Source organism: Chroicocephalus ridibundus, unplaced genomic scaffold (genome assembly GCF_963924245.1).
Source record: "Chroicocephalus ridibundus unplaced genomic scaffold, bChrRid1.1 SCAFFOLD_717, whole genome shotgun sequence".
In the NCBI taxonomy this organism is placed as follows: domain Eukaryota; kingdom Metazoa; phylum Chordata; class Aves; order Charadriiformes; family Laridae; genus Chroicocephalus; species Chroicocephalus ridibundus.
Window position 1 is genome coordinate 1 of NW_026961435.1, and position 21,934 is coordinate 21,934.

The 21,934-nt window shown below is 67.4% G+C and overlaps 1 protein-coding gene across 1 annotated transcript; it reads left to right on the plus strand.

Moving 5' to 3' along the window:
• Positions 1–1,832: 1,832 nt before the first annotated feature.
• LOC134509412 (latent-transforming growth factor beta-binding protein 4-like) lies at positions 1,833–20,143 on the plus strand (the record flags this gene model as incomplete). Its single annotated transcript, XM_063321930.1, is given in 22 exon segments — positions 1,833–1,998; positions 3,097–3,266; positions 3,359–3,559; positions 4,584–4,715; positions 7,004–7,129; positions 7,231–7,356; positions 8,574–8,693; positions 8,787–8,912; positions 8,986–9,111; positions 9,916–10,038; positions 10,128–10,259; positions 12,282–12,413; positions 13,550–13,675; positions 13,805–13,937; positions 13,939–14,012; positions 14,015–14,125; positions 15,563–15,631; positions 15,733–15,861; positions 17,503–17,649; positions 17,746–17,898; positions 19,738–19,797; positions 19,800–20,143. Coding segments are annotated over 22 exon segments (3,026 nt in total), but the record flags the coding sequence as incomplete, so codon positions are not given.
• Between the last annotated feature and the right edge of the window lie 1,791 nt (positions 20,144–21,934).

Here is a 21,934-nt window from a genome sequence, read left to right on the forward strand (position 1 = left end):
GATGGGGTGGGGTGGGATGGGATGGGATGGATGGGGATGGGATGGGATGGGAGGGACTGGGATGGGATGGGGTGGGATGGGGTGGGATGGGGTGGGATGGGATGGGATGGATGGGAATGGGATGGGATGGGAATGGGATGGGATGGGACGGGATGAACTGGGATGGGATGGGAGGGACTGGGATGGGATGGGATGGGATGGGGTGGGATGGGATGGGATGGATGGGAATGGGATGAACTGGGATGGGATGGGATGGGGTGGGATGGGATGGGATGGGATGGGATGGGGTGGGATGGTATGGGATGGGAATGGGATGAACTGGGATGGGATGGGATGGGATGAACTGGGATGGGATGGGAGGGACTGGGATGGGATGGGGTGGGATGGGATGGGAATGGGATGGGATGGATGGGGATGGGATGGGATGAACTGGGATGGGATGGGATGGGATGGACGGGGATGGGTGGGATGGGATGGGATGGACGGGGATGGGATGGGATGGGATGAACTGGGATGGGATGGAAGGACTGGGATGGGATGGGATGGAGATGGATGGGGATGGGATGAACTGGGATGGGATGGAGATGGATGGGGATGGGATGGACTGGGATGGGATGGGGTGGGGTGGGATGGGATGGGATGGATGGGAATGGGATGAACTGGGATGGGATGGAGATGGATGGGGATGGGATGGACTGGGATGGGATGGAGATGGATGGGGATGGGATGGACTGGGATGGGAGGGACTGGGATGGGATGGGATGGGGGTGGGGTGAGATGGGATGGGATGGATGGGGATGGGATGGGATGGGATGGGATGGGATGGGATGGGATGGGATGGGATGGACGAGGATGGGATGGGATGGATCGGAATGGGATGAACTGGGATGGGATGGAGATGGATGGGGATGGGATGGACTGGGATGGGATGGAGATGGATGGGGATGGGATGGACTGGGATGGGATGGGGTGGGATGGGATGGGATGGAGATGGATGGGGACAGGGATGGATGAACCAGGGTGGGATGAACTGGGCTGGGATGGGGTGGGATGGATGGGGATGGACAGGGATGGGTTGGATGGGGATGGATGGGATGGAGATGGACTGGGATGGGGAAGGGGATGGACTTTGATAGGATGGAGATGGACTGGGGTGGGATGGGGTGGGATGGACTGGGATGGGGACGGGGATGGACTGGGATGGGATGGGTGGGATGGACTGGGATGGGATGGGATGGGATGAACTGGGATGGGATGGGAGGGACTGGGATGGGATGGGATGGATGGAGATGGGATGGGATGGGGATGGGGATGGGATGGGGATGGATGAACTGGGATGGGATGGGAGGGACTGGGATGGGATGGGATGGATGGAGATGGGATGGGATGGGGATGGGGATGGGATGGGATGGGGATGGGATGGACTGGGATGGGATGGGAGGGACTGTGAGGGACTGGGATGGGATGGGACGGGATGGACTGGGATGGGGACAGGGGATGGGATGGGATGGGACTAGGATAGGATGGGATGGGATGTTATGGGGATGGGATGGGATAGAATGGGATGGACTGGGATGGGGATGGACTAGGACAGGATGGATGGGATGTTATGGGATGGGATGGAATGGGATGGACTGGGATGGGGATGGACTGGGATGGGATGGGATGAGATGGGGATAGGATGGGGATGGATGGGGATGGACTGGGATGGGATGGGAAGGACTGGGATGGGATGGGACGGACTGGGATGGGACGGGGGTGTCCAGCGCCCCCCAGCCCTCACCCCCCTCCCCTTCCCCCCCCCTCCCTGTGCCCCCCCATCCCCCCCCCAGCCCACCAGGTGATCTCGGAGGCGCGGGGTCCCTGCTACCGGGTGCTGCGGGAGGGACGCTGCGCCCTCCCCACCCTGCGCAACATCACCCGCCAGATCTGCTGCTGCAGCCGCGTCGGCAAGGCCTGGGGGGGGGGCCTGTCTCCGCTGCCCCCCCTTTGGCTCCGGTCAGACCCCCCCTCCCGACCCCCCCTCCCAATCCAGACACGTGGGTGCCCCCCACCCGGACGCCTGGGTGCTCTCCCACCGCCCCACGTCCATGGGGAGGCTCCGAGGGGAGCAAAAAGGAGGGGGGGGGGGGCACATTGGGGGTGACACCCCTCCCCCCCCCCCCCGGCCTTGTCTCAGATGCCCCCCCCCCACCCTTGGGAACCCCTTCCCCCCAGTGCCTGGGTGCTTCCACCCCCCCCGCCCCCCCTCCCCGGGACACCTGGGTGCCCTCCCAGCACCCTGCATCCCTTGGGTGCTCCCTTGGGGGGGGGGGTGGGGGGTTGGGGTGCGGATTTAGGGGTCGCCCCCCCCCTCCTTGAATCCCCCCCCCCAAATTTACCCCCCCCCACCTCAGATTTCCACCCCCCCCTCCACTTAGTGTCCCCTCCCCAGGCCCATGGGTGCCCTCCCAGCACCCTGCGTCCCTCGGGTGCTCCCTTGGGGGGGGGGGGGGGGGGGGGTTGGGGTGCGGATTTAGGGGCCGCCCCCCCTCCTTGAATCCCCCCCCCCCAAATTTACCCCCCCCCCACCTCAGATTTCCACCCCCCCCTCCACTTTGGGTCCCCTCCCCAGGCCCATGGGTGCCCTCCCAGCACCCTGCATCCCTCGGGTGCTCCCTTGGGGGGGGGGGTGGGGGGTTGGGGTGCGGATTTAGGGGTCACCCCCCCTCCTTGAGTCCCCCCCCCCCCCAAATTTACCCCCCCCACGACCTCAGATTTCCACCCCCCCTCCACTTAGTGTCCCCTCCCCAGGCACATGGGTGCCCTCCCAGCACCCTGCATCCCTCGGGTGCTCCCTGGGGGGGGGGGGGGGGGTTTGGGGTGCAGATTTAGGGGTCGCCCCCCCCCTCCTTGAATCCCCCCCCCCAAATTTACACCCCCCCCCACCTCAGATTTCCACCCCCCCTCCACTTAGGGTCCCCTCCCCAGGCCCATGGGTGCCCTCCCAGCACCCTGCGTCCCTCGGGTGCTCCCTGGGGGGGGGTGGGGGGTTGGGGTGCGGATTTGGGGGTCACCTTCCCCCCCCCCATAATTTTACACCCCCCCCCATTGCAGAGGGGTTCAAGGAGATCTGCCCGGCCGGCCCCGGTTACCATTATTCCGCCTCCGACCTCCGCTACGACACCCGGTACCTGGGGCAGGATCTGGCCCGCGTCCCCCTGGGGCCGCCCCCCGCGCCGCCACCGCCGCCCCCCCCTCGGCCACCCGTGAGCACCCACCTCTCTGTGTGTGTCCCCCCCCCCCTCAACACCCACCCCCCCCCCCAGCACCCTGCTGGGGTCCCTCACACACACACACCCCCCCCAACCCCCCGCAGCCCGCTGGCAGGAGGAACGGCGGCCAGGCCCCCCCCCCAGCACCCGGCTGCCACCCGTCCCCACCAGGCCACCGCTGGCCCCCCAGAGGCCCCCCCCACTGGCCCCCCAGAGGCCCCCCCCGGCCCCCGAGGTCATCGTGGTGCCGCGACCCACCGTGGGGCTGCTGGGACCCCTCCCCACACGCCAAGGGCCGGGGACAGGTAGGGGGTTGGCGGGGGGCGGGGGGGGGGGGAAGCGTGTGTTGGGGGGGGGGGGTCCCAATGGGGACAGGTGGGCGGTTGACACGCGTGTGCGCGATGGACACGCGTGTGCGCGGTTGCACACGCGGGTGGCGACGCCGTCCCACGGGGTCGCGCACGTCACGCGCCTGTCCGTGGGCACACACGTGGGGTCGCGCATGTCGCACGGCGTGTCCTTGTACGCGCGCCTGGGGTCGCGCACGTCACACACATCCGTGTGCGCGCACATGGGGTCGCGCACGTCACGTGCCTGTCCGTGTGCACGCGCACGGGGTGGCGCATGCCACACGCGTGTCTGCATGCATATACACGGGGCTTGTGCATGTCCCACGCGTGTCCATGCGCCTGAACGCGGGATTGCGCGTGTCACACGCGTGTCCATGTGCATGCACGTGGGGTCATGCATGTCACACGCGTGTCCGTGTGCCTGCACGCGGGGCTTTGCATGTCCCACATGTGCCCATGTGCACGCACACGGGGTTTCGCATGTCACACGCGTCTCCATGTGCACGCACACGGGGTCATGTATGTCACACGCGTGTCCTTGTGCAAGCACATGGGGTTGCGCATGTCAGACACGTGTCCATGTGCCTGCACGCGGGGTCGCGCATGTCACACGCATGTCCTGTGCGCACGCCCACCCGGGTCGCGCATGTTACACGCCTGTCGATGTGCATGCACACGGGGTTTCGCATGTCACACGCGTCTCCACGTGCACACACGGGGTCGCGCATGTCACACGCGTGTCCGTGTGCAGGCACGCGGGGTTGCGCGTGTCAGACACGTGTCCATGTGCCTGCACGCGGGGTTGCGCATGTCACACGCGTCTCCGTGTGCACGCACGCGGGGTCGCGCGCGTCACGTGCCACGTTAAACGTGTGCGGGCGCGTGAGGTTTGCCGCCTGGGGGGGCGACGCGTGTCCCCGCCGGCCGGTGCCGCTGAGGCGCCGGCGGCTGCTGAGGCGTGTGCGCGTTCCCGCCGCAGGGCCCGGCGGAGGCGTGTGCGAGCGGAACCCGCAGGTGTGCGGCCCCGGGCGCTGCGTGCCCCGCCAGGGCGGCTACACCTGCCTCTGCCACCCCGGCTTCTGGCTCAGCACCCAGGGCACCCACTGCATCGGTGAGCGATGGCGGGGGGGGGGGGGAGGGGGGTGTCCCCCACCCACCCACCCACCCGCCCTTCTGGGCACCCACGCGGGTCTCCGCGCGCCCACCCACCTCACCATGCGCCTCGTCACTCCGGGCACCCATCTCTCCACGACCCCCACCCGTTCCTACGGACACCCATCCCTCCATGCACCCACCCATCCCTCTGGACACCCCTTGAGCTCTCCAGGCACCCATTGAGCTCTCCATGCACCCATCTCTCCTTGCACCCAACCATCTCTGCATGCACCCACCTCTCCATGACCCCACCCATCCCTCTGGGCACCCGTTGAGCTCTCCTTGCACCCACCCATCTCTCGTTGCACCCAATCATCTCTCCATGCACCCATCTCTCCTTGCACCCACACATCCCTCTGGACACCCATTGAGCTCTCCATGCACCCACCCATCTCTCCTTGCACCAAACCATCTCTCCATGCACCCACTGAGCTCTCCATGCACCCATCTCTCCTTGCACCCACCCATCCTTCTGGACACCCATTGAGCTCTCCATGCACCCACCCATCTCTCCATGCACCCACCCATCCTTGTGGACACCCATTGAGCTCTCCAAGCACTCATCTCTCCTTGCACCCATCTCTCCTTGCACCCACCCATGCTTCTGGACACCCACTGAGCTCTCCAGGCACCCATCTCTCCACGCACCCACCCATCTCTCCATGCACCCACCTCTCCATGCTCCCAACCATCCCTCTGGACACCCATTGAGCTCTCCATGCACCCATTGAGGTCTCCAGGCACCCATCTCTCCTTGCACCCAACCATCTTTCCATGCACCCATCTCTCCATGACCCCACCCATCCCTCTGGACACCCATTGAGCTCTCCAGGCACCCATCTCTCCACGCACCCACCCATCTCTCCATGCACCCACCTCTCCATGCACCCAACCATCCCTCTGGACACCCATTGAGCTCTCCATGCACCCATTGAGCTCTCCAGGCACCCATCTCTCCTTGCACCCAACCATCTTCCCATGCACCCACCTCTCCATGACCCCACCCATCCCTCTGGGCACCCATTGAGCTCTCCATGCAGCCACCTCTCCATGCACCCACCCGTCCTTCTGGACACCCGTTGAGCTCTCCACGCACCCACCCATCTCTCCTTGCACCCAACCATCTCTCCATGCACCCATCTCTCCATGCACCCATTGAGCTCTCCATGCACCCACCTCTCCATGCACCCACCCATCCCTCTGGACACCCATTGAGCTCTCCACGCCTCCAGGCACCCATCTCTCCTTGCACCCAACCATCTTTCCATGCACCCACCTCTCCATGACCCCACCCATCCCTCTGGGCACCCATTGAGCTCTCCATGCACCCACCCATCTCTCCTTGCACCCACCCATCTCTCCATGCACCCATCTCTCCTTGCACCCACCCATCCTTCTGGACACCCACTGAGCTCTCCAGGCACCCATCTCTCCTTGCACCCACGCATCCCTCTGGACACCCATTGAGCTCTCCATGCACCCAACCATCTTTCCATGCACCCACCTCTCCTTGCACCCAACCATCTTTCCATGCACCCACCTCTCCATGCACCCACCCATCTCTCCATGCACCCGCCCATCCTTCTGGACACCCATTGAGCTCTCCAAGTACTCATCTCTCCTTGCACCCATCTCTCCTTGCACCCACCCATCCCTCTGGACACCCATTGAGCTCTCCACGCACCCATCTCTCCTTGTACCCAACCATCTTCCCATGCACCCACCTCTCCATGCACCCAACCATCCCTCTGGGCACCCATTGAGCTCTCTTTGCACCCAACCATCTCTCCATACACCCACTAAGCTCTCCATGCACCCATCTCTCCTTGCACCCACCCATCCCTCTGGACACCCATTGAGCTCTCCATGCACCCACCCATCTCTCCATGCACCCATCTCTCCTTGCACCCAACCGTCTTTCCATGCACCCATCTCTCCTTGCACCCACCCATGCTTCTGGACACCCATTGAGCTCTCCATGCACCCATCTCTCCATGCACCCAACCATCTTTCCATGCACCCATCTCTCCATGACCCCACCCATCCCTCCGGGCACCCATTGAGCTCTCCATGCACCCACCCATCTCTCCTTGCACCCATCTCTCCGCGACCCCACCCATCCCTTTGGACATCCATCTCTCCATGCACCCACCCCTCCGGACACCCCCACCCCCCCAACTCCGGGCACCCACCCCCACCCACCCAACCCCCCCCCTCACCCCCCCGACCCCATGCTCTCTCCAGACGTGGACGAGTGTCGGCGCAGCCCCCGGCCCTGCCCCAACGGGCGCTGCGAGAACTCGGTGGGGAGCTACCGCTGCCTCTGCTCCCCCGGCTACCGCCCCGGCGCCGCCGGCACCGACTGCCAAGGTCAGCGGGGACGTGGGTGTCACCCCCCACCCCCACCCCGACCCCCACCCTCCGGGCGTCTGGGTCCTCGGCTGACCTGAGCCCTCCCCGCGTCCCCGCAGATGTGGACGAGTGCGCCCAGAGCCCCCCGCCCTGCGCCCATGGGCGTTGCGAGAACTTGCCAGGTGGCTACCGCTGCGCCTGCCCCGCTGGCTACCGGGGGATGGCGCCGGAGGAACCCTGTGAGGGTGAGTGGGGGGACGGGGGGGAGGCCGTGCCACCATGGGGGTCATCATGGTGGGGGGTCACCATGCCGTGGGGTCACCATGCCATGGGGTCGCTCTTCTTGGGGTCAACGTTCCGTGGGGTCACCGTAGCACAGGGTCATGGTGCCATGAGGTCACCTTGCCCATGGGGTCACTGTGCCGTGGTCTCCCCATGCCATGAGGTCACCGTGTCATGGCGTCTCCATGCCTGGGGTCATCATCGTGCCATGGGGTCATCGTGCCATGAGGTCACCATTCCTTGAGGTCACCATTCCTTGGGGACACCATGCCATGAGCTCACTGTCCCATGGGGTCACCATGCCACGGGGTCACCATTCCTTGGGGACACCACACCATGATTTTCCCATGCCATGAGGTCACCATGTCATGGTCTCCCCATGCCATGGGGTCAACGTGCCATGGTCTCCCCATGCCATGGGATCATCATCCCATGGGGTCACCATGCCATGGTCTTCTCATGATATGAGGTCAACATGCCATGATCTCCCCATGTCATTGGGTCACCGCACCATGATCTCCCCATGCCACAATCTCCCCATGCCATGATCTCCCCATCCCATGGGGTCACTATCCCATGGTCTCCCCATGCCATGAGCTCACCATCCCATGGGATCACCATGTCATTGGGTCACCACACCATGATCCCCCCATGCCATGATCTCCCCATGCCATGAGCTCACTGTCCCATGGGGTCACCATGCCATGGTCTTCTCATGATATGAGGTCAACGTGCCATGATCTCCCCGTGCCATTGGGTCACCATGCCGTGATCTCCCCGTGCCATGAGCTCATCATCCCATGGGATCACCATGCCATGAGGGTCCCCATGCCATGATCTCCCTGTGCCATTGGGCCACCATGCCATGAGCTCACCATCCCATGGGATCACCATGTCATTGGGTCACCACACCATGATCTCCCCATGCCATGAGCTCCCCATCCCATGGGATCACCATGCCCTGGTCTCCTCATGACACGAGGTCAATGTGCCATGATCTCCCCATGTTGTTGGGTCAGCACGCCATGGTCTCCCCGTGCCATGAGCTCACCGTCCCATGGGCTCTCCATGCCATGGTGTCCCCATGCCACGAAGTCAACGTGCCATGGGCTCGCGGTGCCATGGGGTCACCGCGCCATGGGCTGATCGTGCCGGCACCCGACCTTTCCGTCCCCCGCAGACATCGACGAGTGTGAGAACCACTTGGCTTGTCCCGGCCAAGAGTGCGTCAACACCCCGGGCTCCTTCCAGTGCCAACCCTGCCGCGAGGGCTTCCAGCTGCACCGCGGCCGCTGCGCAGGTACCCCCCCACCGGCTCCTCCTCCCCCAGGGGGCCCCCCCGAACTCCCCACGGGGACCTCCCGCCCCCCCGTTAAACCCTCCTGTCCCCCAGACGTGGACGAGTGCGCGGTGGGCTCCCCCTGCGGCCCCCAAGGCCGTTGCGTCAACACCGAGGGCTCCTTCCGTTGCGAGTGCCAGCACGGTTACCGGGCGGGCGCCGGCGGCGCGCCGTGCGCCGGTGAGTGGGGACGACCCTGGGGGTGGCACCGTGGTTCCCACGCCCGCCCTGACGGCATGACGCGCGCCCGCAGACGTCAACGAGTGCCTGGAGGGCGACTTCTGCTTCCCCCACGGCGAGTGCCTCAACACCGAGGGTTCCTACACCTGCCTCTGCGCCCAGGGCTACGCCAGCACCCCCCAGGGCACCGCCTGCGCCGGTGGGCGACACCCCGCCCCCCACCCATCACGGTCCCCATGCCCGTCATGGTCCCCATGTCCATCCTGATCCCCATGCCCGTCATGACCCCCGTGTCCATCATGGTCCCCGTGTCCATCCCGGTCCCCGTGTCCATCCTGGTCCCCATGGCCGTCATGGTCCCCGTGGCCATCATGGTCCCCATACCCGCCATGACCCCTGTGTCCATCCTAGTCCCCATGCCCGTCATGGTCCCCATGTCCATCCTGGTCCCCGTGCCCATCATGGTCCCTGTGCCCATCCCAGTCCCCTGTGCCCATCGTGGTCCCCGTGCCCATCATGAGATCTCCATGCCCATCCCAGTCCCCGTGTCCCCACATCCATCCCAGTCCCTGTGCCCATCCCAGTCCCCGTGTCCCCGTGCCCATCCCAGTCCCTGTGTCCATCCCAGTCCCCGTGCCCATCCCAGTCCCCGTGTCCCCACGTCCATCCCAGTCCCCGTGTCCATCCCAGTCCCTGTGCCCATCCCAGTCCCCGTGTCCCCAAGTCCATCCCAGTCCCTGTGCCCATCCCAGTCCCCGTGCCCATCCCAGTCCCCATGTCCCCACGTCCATCCCAGTCCCCATGTCCATCCCAGTCCCTGTGTCCCCACGTCCATCCCAATCCCTGTGCCCGTCCCAGTCCCTGTGTCCCCACGTCCATCCCAGTCCCTGTGCCCATCCCAGTCCCCGTGTCCCCACATCCATCCCAGTCCCTGTGCCCCTCTCGGTCCCCGTACCCCTCCCTGCCCCACTTCTGCCCCCCTTCACCCCGTGTCCCCTGGCAGACGTGGACGAGTGCCAGCGCGGGGGGGTCTGCGAGGGCGGCCGCTGCACCAACACCGACGGCTCCTTCGAGTGCCAGTGCCCGGCGGGTTTCCGCACCGACGCCGACAAGGCCCTGTGCCAGGGTGAGGGGCTCGCGCCCGCCCTGGGGAGGGGACGGGCCCCGGCCGGGGGGACCCGCCGGGCTGGCACCGAGGGTGACCTGTCCCCGCAGACGTGGACGAGTGCCAGGAGTACGGCGCCAGCCTCTGCGGCGCCCAACGCTGCGAAAACATCCCCGGCTCCTACCGTTGCGTCACCGACTGCCAGCCCGGCTACCGGGCCGGGGACGGCGGGGACTGCGTCGGTGGGTGCTGGGTGGTGCTGGGATGGGCGCGGGGACTGGGATGGGCGCGGACACCGAGGTGGGCGTTGGGACTGGCATGGTCTCGGGGACTGGGATGCTCTTGGGGACCGGGATTGGCACGGGGACTGGGATGAGCAAAGGGACCGGGATGGGCACAGGGACTGGGATGGACGTGGGGACTGGGATGGACGTGGGGACACGGGGACTGGGATGGGCACAGGGACTGGGATGGACGTGGGGACTGGGATGGACGTGGGGACTGGGATGGACATGGGGACACGGGGACTGGGATGGGCACAGGGACTGGGATGGACGTGGGGACTGGGACGGACATGGGGACACGGGGACTGGGATGGGCACAGGGACTGGGATGGACGTGGGGACATGGGGACGGGGATGGGCAGGGGGACTGGGATGGACATGGGAACACGGGGACTGGGATGGGCACGGGGACTGGGATGGACGTGGGGACACGGGGATGGGGATGGGCACGGGGACTGGGATGGACGTGGGGACACGGGGACCAGGATGGGCACAGAGACTGGGATGGACGTGGGGACACGGGGACTGGGATGAGCACAGGGACTGGGATGGACGTGGGGACACGGGGACCAGGATGGGCACAGAGACTGGGACGAGCATGGGGACATGAGGAACGGAATGGGCACGGGGACATGGGGACTGGGATGGGCACGGGGACTGGGATGGGCAGAGGGACTGGAATGGTCGTTGGGACTGGGATGGGCACAAGGACTGGGATGGTCTTGGGGACCAGGACTGGCGTGGGGACCGGGATGGGCGCAGGGATTGGGGTGGTCAAGGGAACTGGGATGGCCATGGACACCAGGATTGTCACGGGGACTGGGATGGTCTTGGGGTGGGGAACGGGATTGACACGGGGACTGGGATGGATGCGGGGACTGGGATGAGCACAGAGGAACTGGGATCACTGGGATGGTCATGGGCACCAGGATGGGCATGGGGACCAGGATGGCCAGAGGAACTGGGATGGACGTGGGACAGGCACGGGGACTGGGATGGCCGTGGGGACTTGGGGTGGTCAAGGGGACTGGGATGGTCCTGGGGACCTGGATGGGGACTGGGATGGGCACAGGGACTGGGATGGACGTGGGGACACGGGGACGGAGATGGGCACGGGGACTGGGATGGACGTGGGGACACGGGGACTGGGATGGGCACAGGGACTGGGATGGACGTGGGGACACGGGGACTGGGATGGGCACAGGGACTGGGATGGATGTGGGGACACAGGGACTGGGATGGGCACAGAGACTGGGACGAGCATGGGGACGTGAGGAACGGAATGGGCACGGGGACACGGGGACTGGGATGGGCACAGGGACTGGAATGGTCGTTGGGACTGGGATGGGCACAAGGACTGGGATGGTCTTGGGGACCAGGACTGGCGTGGGGACCAGGATGGGCGCAGGGATTGGGGTGGTCAAGGGAACTGGGATGGCCATGGACAGCAGGATTGTCACGGGGACTGGGATGGTCTTGGGGTGGGGAACGGGATTGACACGGGGACTGGGATGGACGCGGGGACTGGGATGAGCACAGAGGAACTGGGATCACTGGGATGGTCATGGGCACCAGGATGGGCATGGGGACCAGGATGGCCAGAGGAACTGGGATGGACGTGGGACAGGCACGGGGACTGGGATGGCCGTGGGGACTTGGGGTGGTCAAGGGGACTGGGATGGTCCTGGGGACCTGGATGGGGACTGGGATGGGCACAGGGACTGGGATTGACGTGGGGACTGGGATGGGCGTGGGCACCAGGATGGGCACGGTGACCAGGATGGGGATGTGGACTGGGATGGTCTTGGCGACTGGGATGGACAGAGCAACTGGGATGGACGCGGGACAGGCACGGGATGGCCATGGGGACCAGCGTGGGCATGGGGCTGGGAGGTCCCCAGTGTCCCCAACCTGCCGTGTCCCCCGGCTGGCCCTGGGGGCGTGTGTGTCCCCCCCACCACCACCACCTTGTCCCCGCAGACGTGGACGAGTGCCAGGAGTACGGCGCCAGCCTCTGCGGTGCCCAGCGCTGTGACAACGTCCCCGGCTCCTACCGTTGCGTCACCGACTGCCAGCCCGGCTACCGGGCCGGGGACGGCGGGGACTGCGTCGGTGGGTGCCGGTGTGGGGACAGCGGCGCCGGGGGGGGGACAGGACAGGGGCCGTGCCATGGGGGCTGGGGGCACCATGCCATTGGGGCGCAGGAGGGCAGCAGGGACCGTGCCGTGGGGCACAGGGGAGCAGAGCCACCACGGGGGACAGCCAAGACTGTGCCATGGGGTGGAGAAGACCAGAGCGACCATGCCATGGGGCCCATCAAGGGCCATTCCATGGGGTGCAGAGGGACCATTCCATGGGGCACATCAGGGACTGTTCCATGGGGCCCATCAAGGGCCATTCCATGGGGCGCATCAAGGACTATTCCATGGGGCCCATCAAGGGCCATTCCATGGGGCCCATCAAGGACTGTTCCATGGGGCACATCAAGGAGCATTCCCTGGGGTGCAGAGGGACCGTTCCATGGGGCACATCAAGGGCCATTCCATGGGGTCTATCAAGGGACATTCCATGGGGTGCAGAGGGAACATGCCATGGGGCACATCAGGGACTGTTCCATGGGGCCCATCAAGGGCCATTCCATGGGGTGCAGAGGGACCATTCCATGGGGCGCATCAAGGACTATTCCATGGGGCGCATCAAGGGCCATTCCATGGGGCCCATCAAGGACTGTTCCATGGGGCACATCAAGGAGCATTCCATGGGGTGCAGAGGGACCGTTCCATGGGGCACATCAAGGGCCATTCCATGGGGCGCATCAAGGAGCATTCCATGGGGTGCAGAGGGACCGTTCCATGGGGCACATCAAGGGCCATTCCATGGGGTCTATCAAGGGCCATTCCATGGGGTGCAGAGGGAACATGCCATGGGGCACATCAAGGACCATGCCATGGGGCACGTCAAGGGCCATTCCATGGGGTGCAGAGGGACCATTCCGTGGGGCACATCAAGGACTATTCCATGGGGCACACCAAGGGCCATTCCGTGGGGCACATCAAGGGCCATTCCGTGGGGCACGGCGACGCCAAGGGCCCGCCCCCTGGTGCAGAGCGGGGGAACCCCCCCACCGGGGCGTTCCCATCACCACGCTGGGGGTGGGTGGTGGCCACCCACCCTATGGCCCCCTATGGCCACCCCACCCCCACCCCCTAAAACCCCCCCCCCCCTTCTTTCCGCCCCCTGTTTTTCAGACGTGGACGAATGCGCCAACAAGACCTTGTGTGGGGCTCACGCCACCTGCCACAACCTCCCCGGCTCCTTCCAGTGCGCCTGCGACCCGGGCTACGAAACCGCCCGCCGTGGCCACCACTGCGTGGGTACGGCTGGGACTTGTTGGGGAAAAGTTGGGGGGGGGGGGACTGGACACCACAACACCCCACCCACCTCCCCCCCCCCCCCCCCCAAAAAAAAAAAAAAACCCCAAAAAACCCTCTTGCGTCCTGTAGATGTGGACGAATGCGAGACCCTCCGTGGGGTGTGTGGGGCCGAACGCTGCGAGAACGTCGAAGGCTCCTTCCTCTGCCTCTGCCCCGACAGCCGGCAGGAGTTCGACCCCGTGACGGGGCGCTGTGGGCCTCCCCCCCCGGCCCCCCAAAACCCCCTCCAGCCCCACGGCGCCGCCGCCGCCGCCGCCGCCGCCGCCTCCTGCTTCACCAAAGCTTGCGGGGTGCTGGCACCCAACGTCACCCAGCAGCAATGCTGCTGCAGCCTGGGCTGGGCCTGGGGCACCCAGTGCCCCGCGCCCCCCTGCCCGCCCCCCGGCACTGGTAGGACCCCCCCACCCCTCCCCCGAACCCCACTTTGGGGGGGGGGGGGGCAGCTCCCAGGTTTTTGGGGGGAGGGGAGGGAGGGAGGGGGTTCGGCACTCGGCGTGGGTGCGCTGGGGTTGGCTTGGGGGGGGGGGGGGCAAGGGGGGGGTAAGGGCAGGGGTTGGGGGGCAGGGGCTGGGGAGGGGGTGCAGGGGTGGGATTGGGGGTGCACAGGGAGGCATTGGGGTGCAGGGGCAGGTGCTGGGGTGCAGGGGCTGGGGAGGGGGTGCAGGGGTGGGATTGGGGTGCAGGGCAGGTGTTGGGGTGCAGGGGCAGGAAATGGGGTGCAGGGGCTGGGGAGGGGGGTGCAGGGGCAGGTATCGGGGTGCAGGGTGAGGTACTGGGGTGCAGGGGCTGGGATTGGGGTGCAGGGCCTTGGGAGGGGGTGTAGGGTCAGGTGTTGGGGTGCAGGGGCAGGAATTGGGGGGCAGGGGCAGATATCGGGGTGCAGGGTGAGGTACTGGGGTGCAGGGGCTGGGATTGGGGTGCAAGGGATGGGGTTGGGGTGCAGGGTCGGGTGTTGGGGTGCAGGGGCAGGGATTGGGATGCAGGGGCTGGGGTTGGGGTGCAAGGGCAGGATTGGGGGGCACAGGGAGTCATTGGGGTGCAGGGGCAGGGGTTGGGGTACAGGGGTGGGATTGGGGGTGCAGGGGCTGGGGAGGGGGTGCGGGGTGAGATACTGGGGTGCAGGGGCAGGAACTGGGGTGCAGGGGCGGGATTGGGGTGCAGGGCCTTGGGAGGGGGTGCAGGGTCGGGTGTTGGGGTGCAGGGGCAGATATCGGGGTGCAGGGTGAGGTACTGGGGTGCAGGGGCTGGGTTTGGGGTGCAGGGGTGGGATTGGGGGTGCAGAGGGAGGCGTTGGGGTGCAGGGCAGGTTTTGGGGTGCAGGGGCAGGAATTGGGGTGCAGGGGCAGATATCGGGGTGCAGGGTGAGGTACTGGGGTGCAGGGGCTGGGATTGGGGTGCAAGGGATGGGGTTGGGGTGCAGGGTCGGGTGTTGGGGTACAGGGGTGGGATTGGGGGTGCAGGGGCTGGGGAGGGGGGTGCAGGGGCAGGTACCGGGGTGCAGGGGCAGGATTGGGGTGCACAGGGAGGCATTGGGGTGCAGGGGTGGGATTGGGGGTGCAGGGGCCGGGGTCGGGGTGCAGGGGCAGACATCGGGGTGCAGGGTCGGGTGTTGGGGGGCAGGGGTGGGATTGGGGGGGGCGCAGGGCTTGGGGTGCCGGAGGGAGGCACTGGGGCGTTAGGGAATGGAGTGTTGGCGGGGGGCGGGGGGGGGGGTCGGGTAGCGGGGCCGCAGGGTGAGTCTCGGGGTGCAGAGGTCGGGGTGACCCCCCCACACACACACACACACCGTGTGTCCCCCCCCCTCCGTGTGTCCCGTCCCCCCCCCAGCCCAGCACCTGGCCATCTGCCCCCACGGGCCGGGCCGGGCGGCCGACGGTCCCCAGGGCACCCCGGCAGGTGAGTGCCACCCGCTGTGCCCCCCCCCCAAAACCAAACCCCGGGTGTCCCCCCACCACCACCACCACCAGTGACGCCCCCCCCTCAATCCCTGTCCCCAGACGTGGACGAGTGCGGGCTCTTCGCCCCCCAGCTCTGCCGGGGGGGGGTTTGTCTCAACGCCGCCCCCGGCTTCAGCTGCTACTGCCCCAGCGGCTACTACTACGAGCAGGAGCATCTGCAGTGCGTGGGTGAGTCCTGCCTGCGCCCTGCCTGCGCCCTGCCTGCACCCCGACCCCCTGCCTGCGCCCTGCCTGCACCCTGACCCCCCCTGCCTGCGCCCTGCCTGAGCCCCCGCCCCCCCTGCCTGCACCCTCACCCCCTGCCTGCACCCTGCCTGCACCCCGACCCCCTGCCTGCGCCCTGCCTGCACCCTGACCCCCCCTGCCTGCACCCTGCCTGCACCCCGACCCCCCTGCCTGTGCCCTGCCTACACCCTGCCTGCGCCCTGCCTGTGCCCCGACACCCTGCCTGCACCCTGCCTGCGCCCTGCCTGCGCCCTGCCTGCACCCTGACCCCCTGCCTGCACCCTGCCTGCACCCTGCCTGCACCCCGAGCCCCTGCCTGCACCCTGCCCGTGCCCCGACCCCCTGCCTGCACCCTGACCCCCCCTGCCTGCTCCCTGACCCCCTGCTTCCCCTTCACCCCTGCCTTGACCTTGACCTCTGCCATCACCGTGACCCTGCTTCCCCCGACCCCACCTTGACCTTGACCCCTCCCTCCCCTCGCCCCGTTTCACCCTGCCCCCTCCCTCCCCCTGCCCTTGACCCTGTTGCCTTGACATTGACCTTGACCCCTCTCCCTGCCCCCGTTGCACCCTGAGCCTCTTGACCTTTTGACCATGACCTTGACAGGGGTGACCTTGACCTTGCCCCCTGCTTCACCCTGACCCCTCCCTCCCCCCTCTCCCCTTTGCCCCACCTTGACTTTGAACGCCTTTGACCTCGCCCTGCCTTTGCCATTGACTGTGTGACCTTGACCTTGACCCCCTTTGACCTTTCCCATTGACTGCGTGACCTTGACCCCCTTTTCACCTTTGCCATTGACTATGTGCCCTCGACCTTGACCCCTTTTGACCTTGCCCCACCTTTTCCTATTGACTGTGTGACCTTGGCCCCCCCTTTTGACCTTTGCCATTGACTATGTGCTTTTGACCTTGACCCCCTTTGACCTTTGCCATCGACTGCGTGACCTTGGCCCCCGTTTTTACCGTTGCCATTGACTATGTGCCCTTGACCTTGACCCCTTTTGACCTTGCCCCACCTTTTCCTATTGACTGTGTGACCTTGACCCCCTTTGACCTTTGCCATCGACTGCGTGCCCTTGACCTTGACCACTTTTGACCTTGCCCCGCTTTTTCCCATTGACTGTGTGACCTTGACCCCCTTGACCTTTGCCATTGACTGTGTGCCCTCGACCTTGACCCCTTTTGACCTTGCCCCACCTTTTCCTATTGACTGTGTGACCTTGACCCCCTTGACCTTTGCCATTGACTGTGTGCCCTTGACCTTGACCCCTTTGACCTTTCCCATTGACTGTGTGACCTTGACCCCCTTTTCACCTTTGCCATTGACTGTGTGCCCTCGACTTTGACCCCTTTTGACCTTGCCCCACCTTTTCCTATTGACTGTGTGACCTTGGCCCCCCTTTGACCTTTGCCATTGAGTGTGTGCCCTTGACCTTGACCCCTTTTGACCTTGCCCCACTTTTCCCCATTGACTGTGTGACCTTGACGCCTCCCCCCCCCCCGCGCATTTCCCCCTGCCCCCTCCCTCACCTTCGCGCCCATGACCTTGACCTCGTGACCTTGCCCCCCCCCCCCCCCCCGGCAGACAACGACGAGTGCGGGGCGGCGGAGGCCGAGCCCTGCCTGGGGGGCCGCTGCGTCAACACGGTGGGCTCTTACTATTGCTCCTGCCCCCCCCCGCTGGTCCTGGACGCCTCCCAGCGCCGCTGCGTGGCCAACGACACCCTCCTGGGTGAGTCCCCGCACCCACCCCGGGGGGGAGGGGATAGAGTTGGGGGTGGGGGGTGGGGTGTACCCCCCCAATCCTGAGGGTGCCCCCCCCCGGCAGAGGCGGCGCAGGCGGTGTGCTGGCAGGAGGTGGGGGTAGACCTGGTGTGCGGCAGACCCCGGCTGCAGGGACAGGTCACCTACACCGAGTGCTGCTGCCTCTACGGGCAGGCCTGGGGCATGGACTGCGCCCTCTGCCCCGCCCGCCACTCAGGTAACCCCCCCCCCGACCCCCCCCCCGCACCCTAACCCCCCCCCCCGACTCCCCCGACCCCCCCCACAATGGGTGCCGGGCTGCCACCCCCATCCTCCCCACCCTGCAGGGACCCCCATGGCAGCCCTGGGGTAGGCACCCTGCACACACACATCCCCCCCCCCCCCACTGGCACCCCCCCCGCCCCCCCCCAGCAATGTGGGGACCCTCTAACCCCCCCCGCACCCCAAAACCCCCCCCCGGACCCCCCTCCCCAATGGGTGCCGGGCTGCCACCCCCCCTCCCCACCCTGCAGGGACCCCCCATGGCAGCCCTGGGGTAGGCACCCTGCACCCCCCCCTAACTGGCACCCCCCCACCCCCCCCAGCAATGTGGGGACCCTCTAACACCCCCGCACCCCAAAACCCCCCCCCGGACCCCCCTCCCCAATGGGTGCTGGGCTGCCACCCCCATCCTCCCCACCCTGCAGGGACCCCCATGGCAGCCCTGGGGTAGGCACCCTGCACCCAACCCGCCCCCCCCAAATTGGCACCCCCCCCGGCCCCCCAGCAATGTGGGGCCCCTCTAACCCCCCCCCGCACCCCAAAACCCCCCTGCACCCCAAAACCCCCCCCCGGACCCCCCTCCCCAATGGGTGCTGGGCTGCCGCCCCCCTCCCCACCCTGCAGGGACCCCCATGGCAGCCCTGGGGTAGGCACCCCTGCACCCAACCCCCCCCCCCCCCAAATTGGCACCCCCCCCGGCCCCCCAGCAATGTGGGGACCCTCTAACCCCCCCCCGCACCCCAAACCCCCCCCGCACCCCAAAAACCCCCCCCCCCCGGACCCCCCTCCCCAATGGGTGCTGGGCTGACACCCCCCCCCCCACCCCCACCCTGCAGGGACCCCCCATGGCAGCCCTGGGGCAGGCACCCTGGCCCCCCCCACCCCGACACCCCCCGCCCCCCCCCCAGAAGTGGGGGGACCCACTCACATCCCCCCCCCCGCACCACCAACCCCCCCCCCGCTCCCGGACCCCCCCCTCCCCAATGGGTGCTGGGCTGCCACCCCCCCCTCCCCACCCTGTAGGGACCCCCCATGGCAGCCCTGGGGTTGGCACCCCCAATGACACACACACACCCCCCCCCCGGCAATGTGGGGACCCCCCCCCCATAATGGGAGGGACCCCCCTTCACCCCACTGACCCCTCCCCCAGGAATATGGGGACCCCCTGCACCCCCCCATCATGGGGACACCACTGACCCCCCCCCCGGCAATGGGGCACCCCCACTTAACCCAAGCAGTGGGGGGGCCCCCTGCAAGCCCCCCCCAAGATATGGGGGGGGGTCCCTTTTACCCCCCCCATAAAGGGGAGCCTTTGCACCCCCAAACATGGGGGGGTTCTTTAAAGCCCCCCCCCCCAGTTACGAAGGGACCCCTTGTAGCCCCCCCCCCCCCCCCATTATAGGGACCCTTTGCACCCCACAGCCCCCCACCAGTTATGGGGGGGTGCTTATAGGTCCCCCCATAGATTGGGGGGGGTCCATTATAGCCCCCCCCCCATAATGGGGACCCTTTTGCACCCCCACAGCCCCCCACCAGTTATGGGGGGGGTGCTTATAGGTCCCCCCCATAGATTGGGGGGGGTCAATTATAGCCCCCCCCCCCAATTATAGGGACCCCTTTGCACCCCACAGCCCCCCCCTAGTTGGGGGGGGGGATGCTTGTAGCCCCCCCATCCATTGGTGGGGGGTGGAGTGTCCCTTGCAGCCCCTAGATGATGGGGAATCCCCCCCCCCACGAGGTTACATGGGGGGGGGCCCCCCAAAACCCACCTTATCCTTCTCCCCGCCCCCCCCAGACGACTTCGAGCTCCTCTGCAACGTGCTGCGCCCCCCAGCTATGGCCCCCCCCGCGCCCCCCCCGCCTACGAATACGCCCCCGACTTCGCCCCCCCTTACGGCCTCCCTTACGGCCCCGGCTTTTTCGGGGGCCCCCCCTTGGGCCCCCCCCCGGGCCTGCGCTCCGACTACGACCCCTACGGCTTCGGGGGGGGGGCGGCGGCGGGGGATACGGCCCCCCCCGGGGGGGGGGACCCCTTTACGCCCCCCCCGTGGGCTACGAGGGGGAGGATTTTGAGGACCCCCGACGCCCCTTCGCCCACACGGCCCCGGGGGCCCCGTTATGAGCCCCCCCCCGGCCCCCCCTGGCCATACCAGCCCCACGGCACCGGGGGGGACGGCCAGGAGGAGGAGGAGAGGAAGAGGAGGAGGAGGAGGAAGGTGAGGGGGGGGTGATGGGGGGGGGTGATGGGGGGGGGCAATAACGGGTTCATGAAGGGCGATGGGGGGGCAATGGGGGGGTCATGGGGGGGGTGATGAGGAAATGATGGGGGGAAGATATGGGGGGATGATGTGGGGCTGTGGGGGGGGTGTTGGGAGGGGGATGGGGGGGCGAAGGGGGAGCGATTGAGGGGGGGCAATGGGGGGCGATAGCGGGGTCACGGGGGCCAATGGGAGGGGGATGGTGGGGGGTGATGGGGGGCAGTGGGGGAGTGATGGGGGGGCAATAGCGGATTCATGGGGGACGATGGGGGGGGGGAATGTGGGAGGGTGATGGGGGGGCGATTGGGGGCGACGGGGGACGATGGGGGGGGCGATTGGGGGGTGTTGTGGGGGGCTGATGGGGGGGTGATGATGGGGGTGATGGGGGGGTGATGGGAGGGGGGGATGTGGGGCTGATGGAGGGGTGATGGGGGTTATGGGGGGGCAATGGGGAGTGGGGGGGTTGTGGGGGGGCGATGGGGGGGACGACGGAGGGCGACGGGGGGTGATGGGGGATAGAGGGGTGATGGGGGGGGAGGGGGGTCAAGGGGGGGGGTGGGGAGGGGCTGCTGGAGGGGGATGATGGGGGGGGTGATGTGGGGCGATACGGGGGGGGGGCTAGGGGACGAGGGGGAGGCGGCGGGGGGGGGGGCAACGGGGGTGATGGGGGAGTGATTGGGGGGGGGCGACGGGGGGTGAGACGGGGGACGATGGGGGGGATGGGAGGGATGATGGAGGGGTGAGGATGGGGAGGGCGCTGGGGGTGTGGGTGACGGGGGGGGGAGGGGGTGTCCCCCCCCCCAACCCTGACACACACACCCCCCCCCCAGGGGGGCCGGAGTGCGGGGTGCTGAGCGGGTGCCGCAACGGGCGCTGCGTGCGGGTGGGCGACGGCTTCACCTGCGCCTGCGACCCCGGGTACCGCCTGCACCCCGCGCGCCTCGACTGCCTCGGTGAGACACCCCCCCCCCCGCTGACCTCCCCCCCCCGACACCCCCCTCTGACCCCCCCCCACCGACACCACCCCACTGACCCCCACTGACCCCCCAATGACACCCTCCCCATGGCACCCCCACTGACACCCCCCCACTGACCTCCCCCACTGACCCCCCCCCCCACACTGACCCCTCTCTGAACCCCCCTGATCCCCCCACTGACACCACACTGACACCCCGACGCTGACCCCCCCCCACTGACCCCCTCTCTGGCACACTGACACCCCCCACTGACCTCCCCACTGACCCCCCCCCACTGACCCCCCCCGCTGACCCCTCTCTGAACCCCCCCTGATCCCCCCCCTCTGACCCCCCCACTGACCCCCCGCTGAACCCCCCCCCCGATCCCCCCCACTGACACCACCACTGACACCCCGACGCTGACCCCCCCCACTGACCCCCTCTCTGGCACACTGACACCCCCCCCACTGACACCCCCCCCACTGACCCCCCCCAACACTGACCCCCCCTCTGGCACACTGACACCCCCCCACTGACCTCCCCCACTGACCCCCCCCACACTGCCCCCCCCCGCTGACCCTCTCTGAACCCCCCCGATCCCCCCCCACTGGCCCCCCGCTGAAGCCCCCCCCGATCCCCCCCACTGACACCCCGACGCTGACCCCCCCCCACTGACCCCCTCTCTGGCACACTGACACCCCCCCCTCCCCCAGCCCCCCCAGCACCCAGCCCCCCCCCCTCTAGCAGCCAGACCCCCCCCCAGCACCCAGCGACCCCC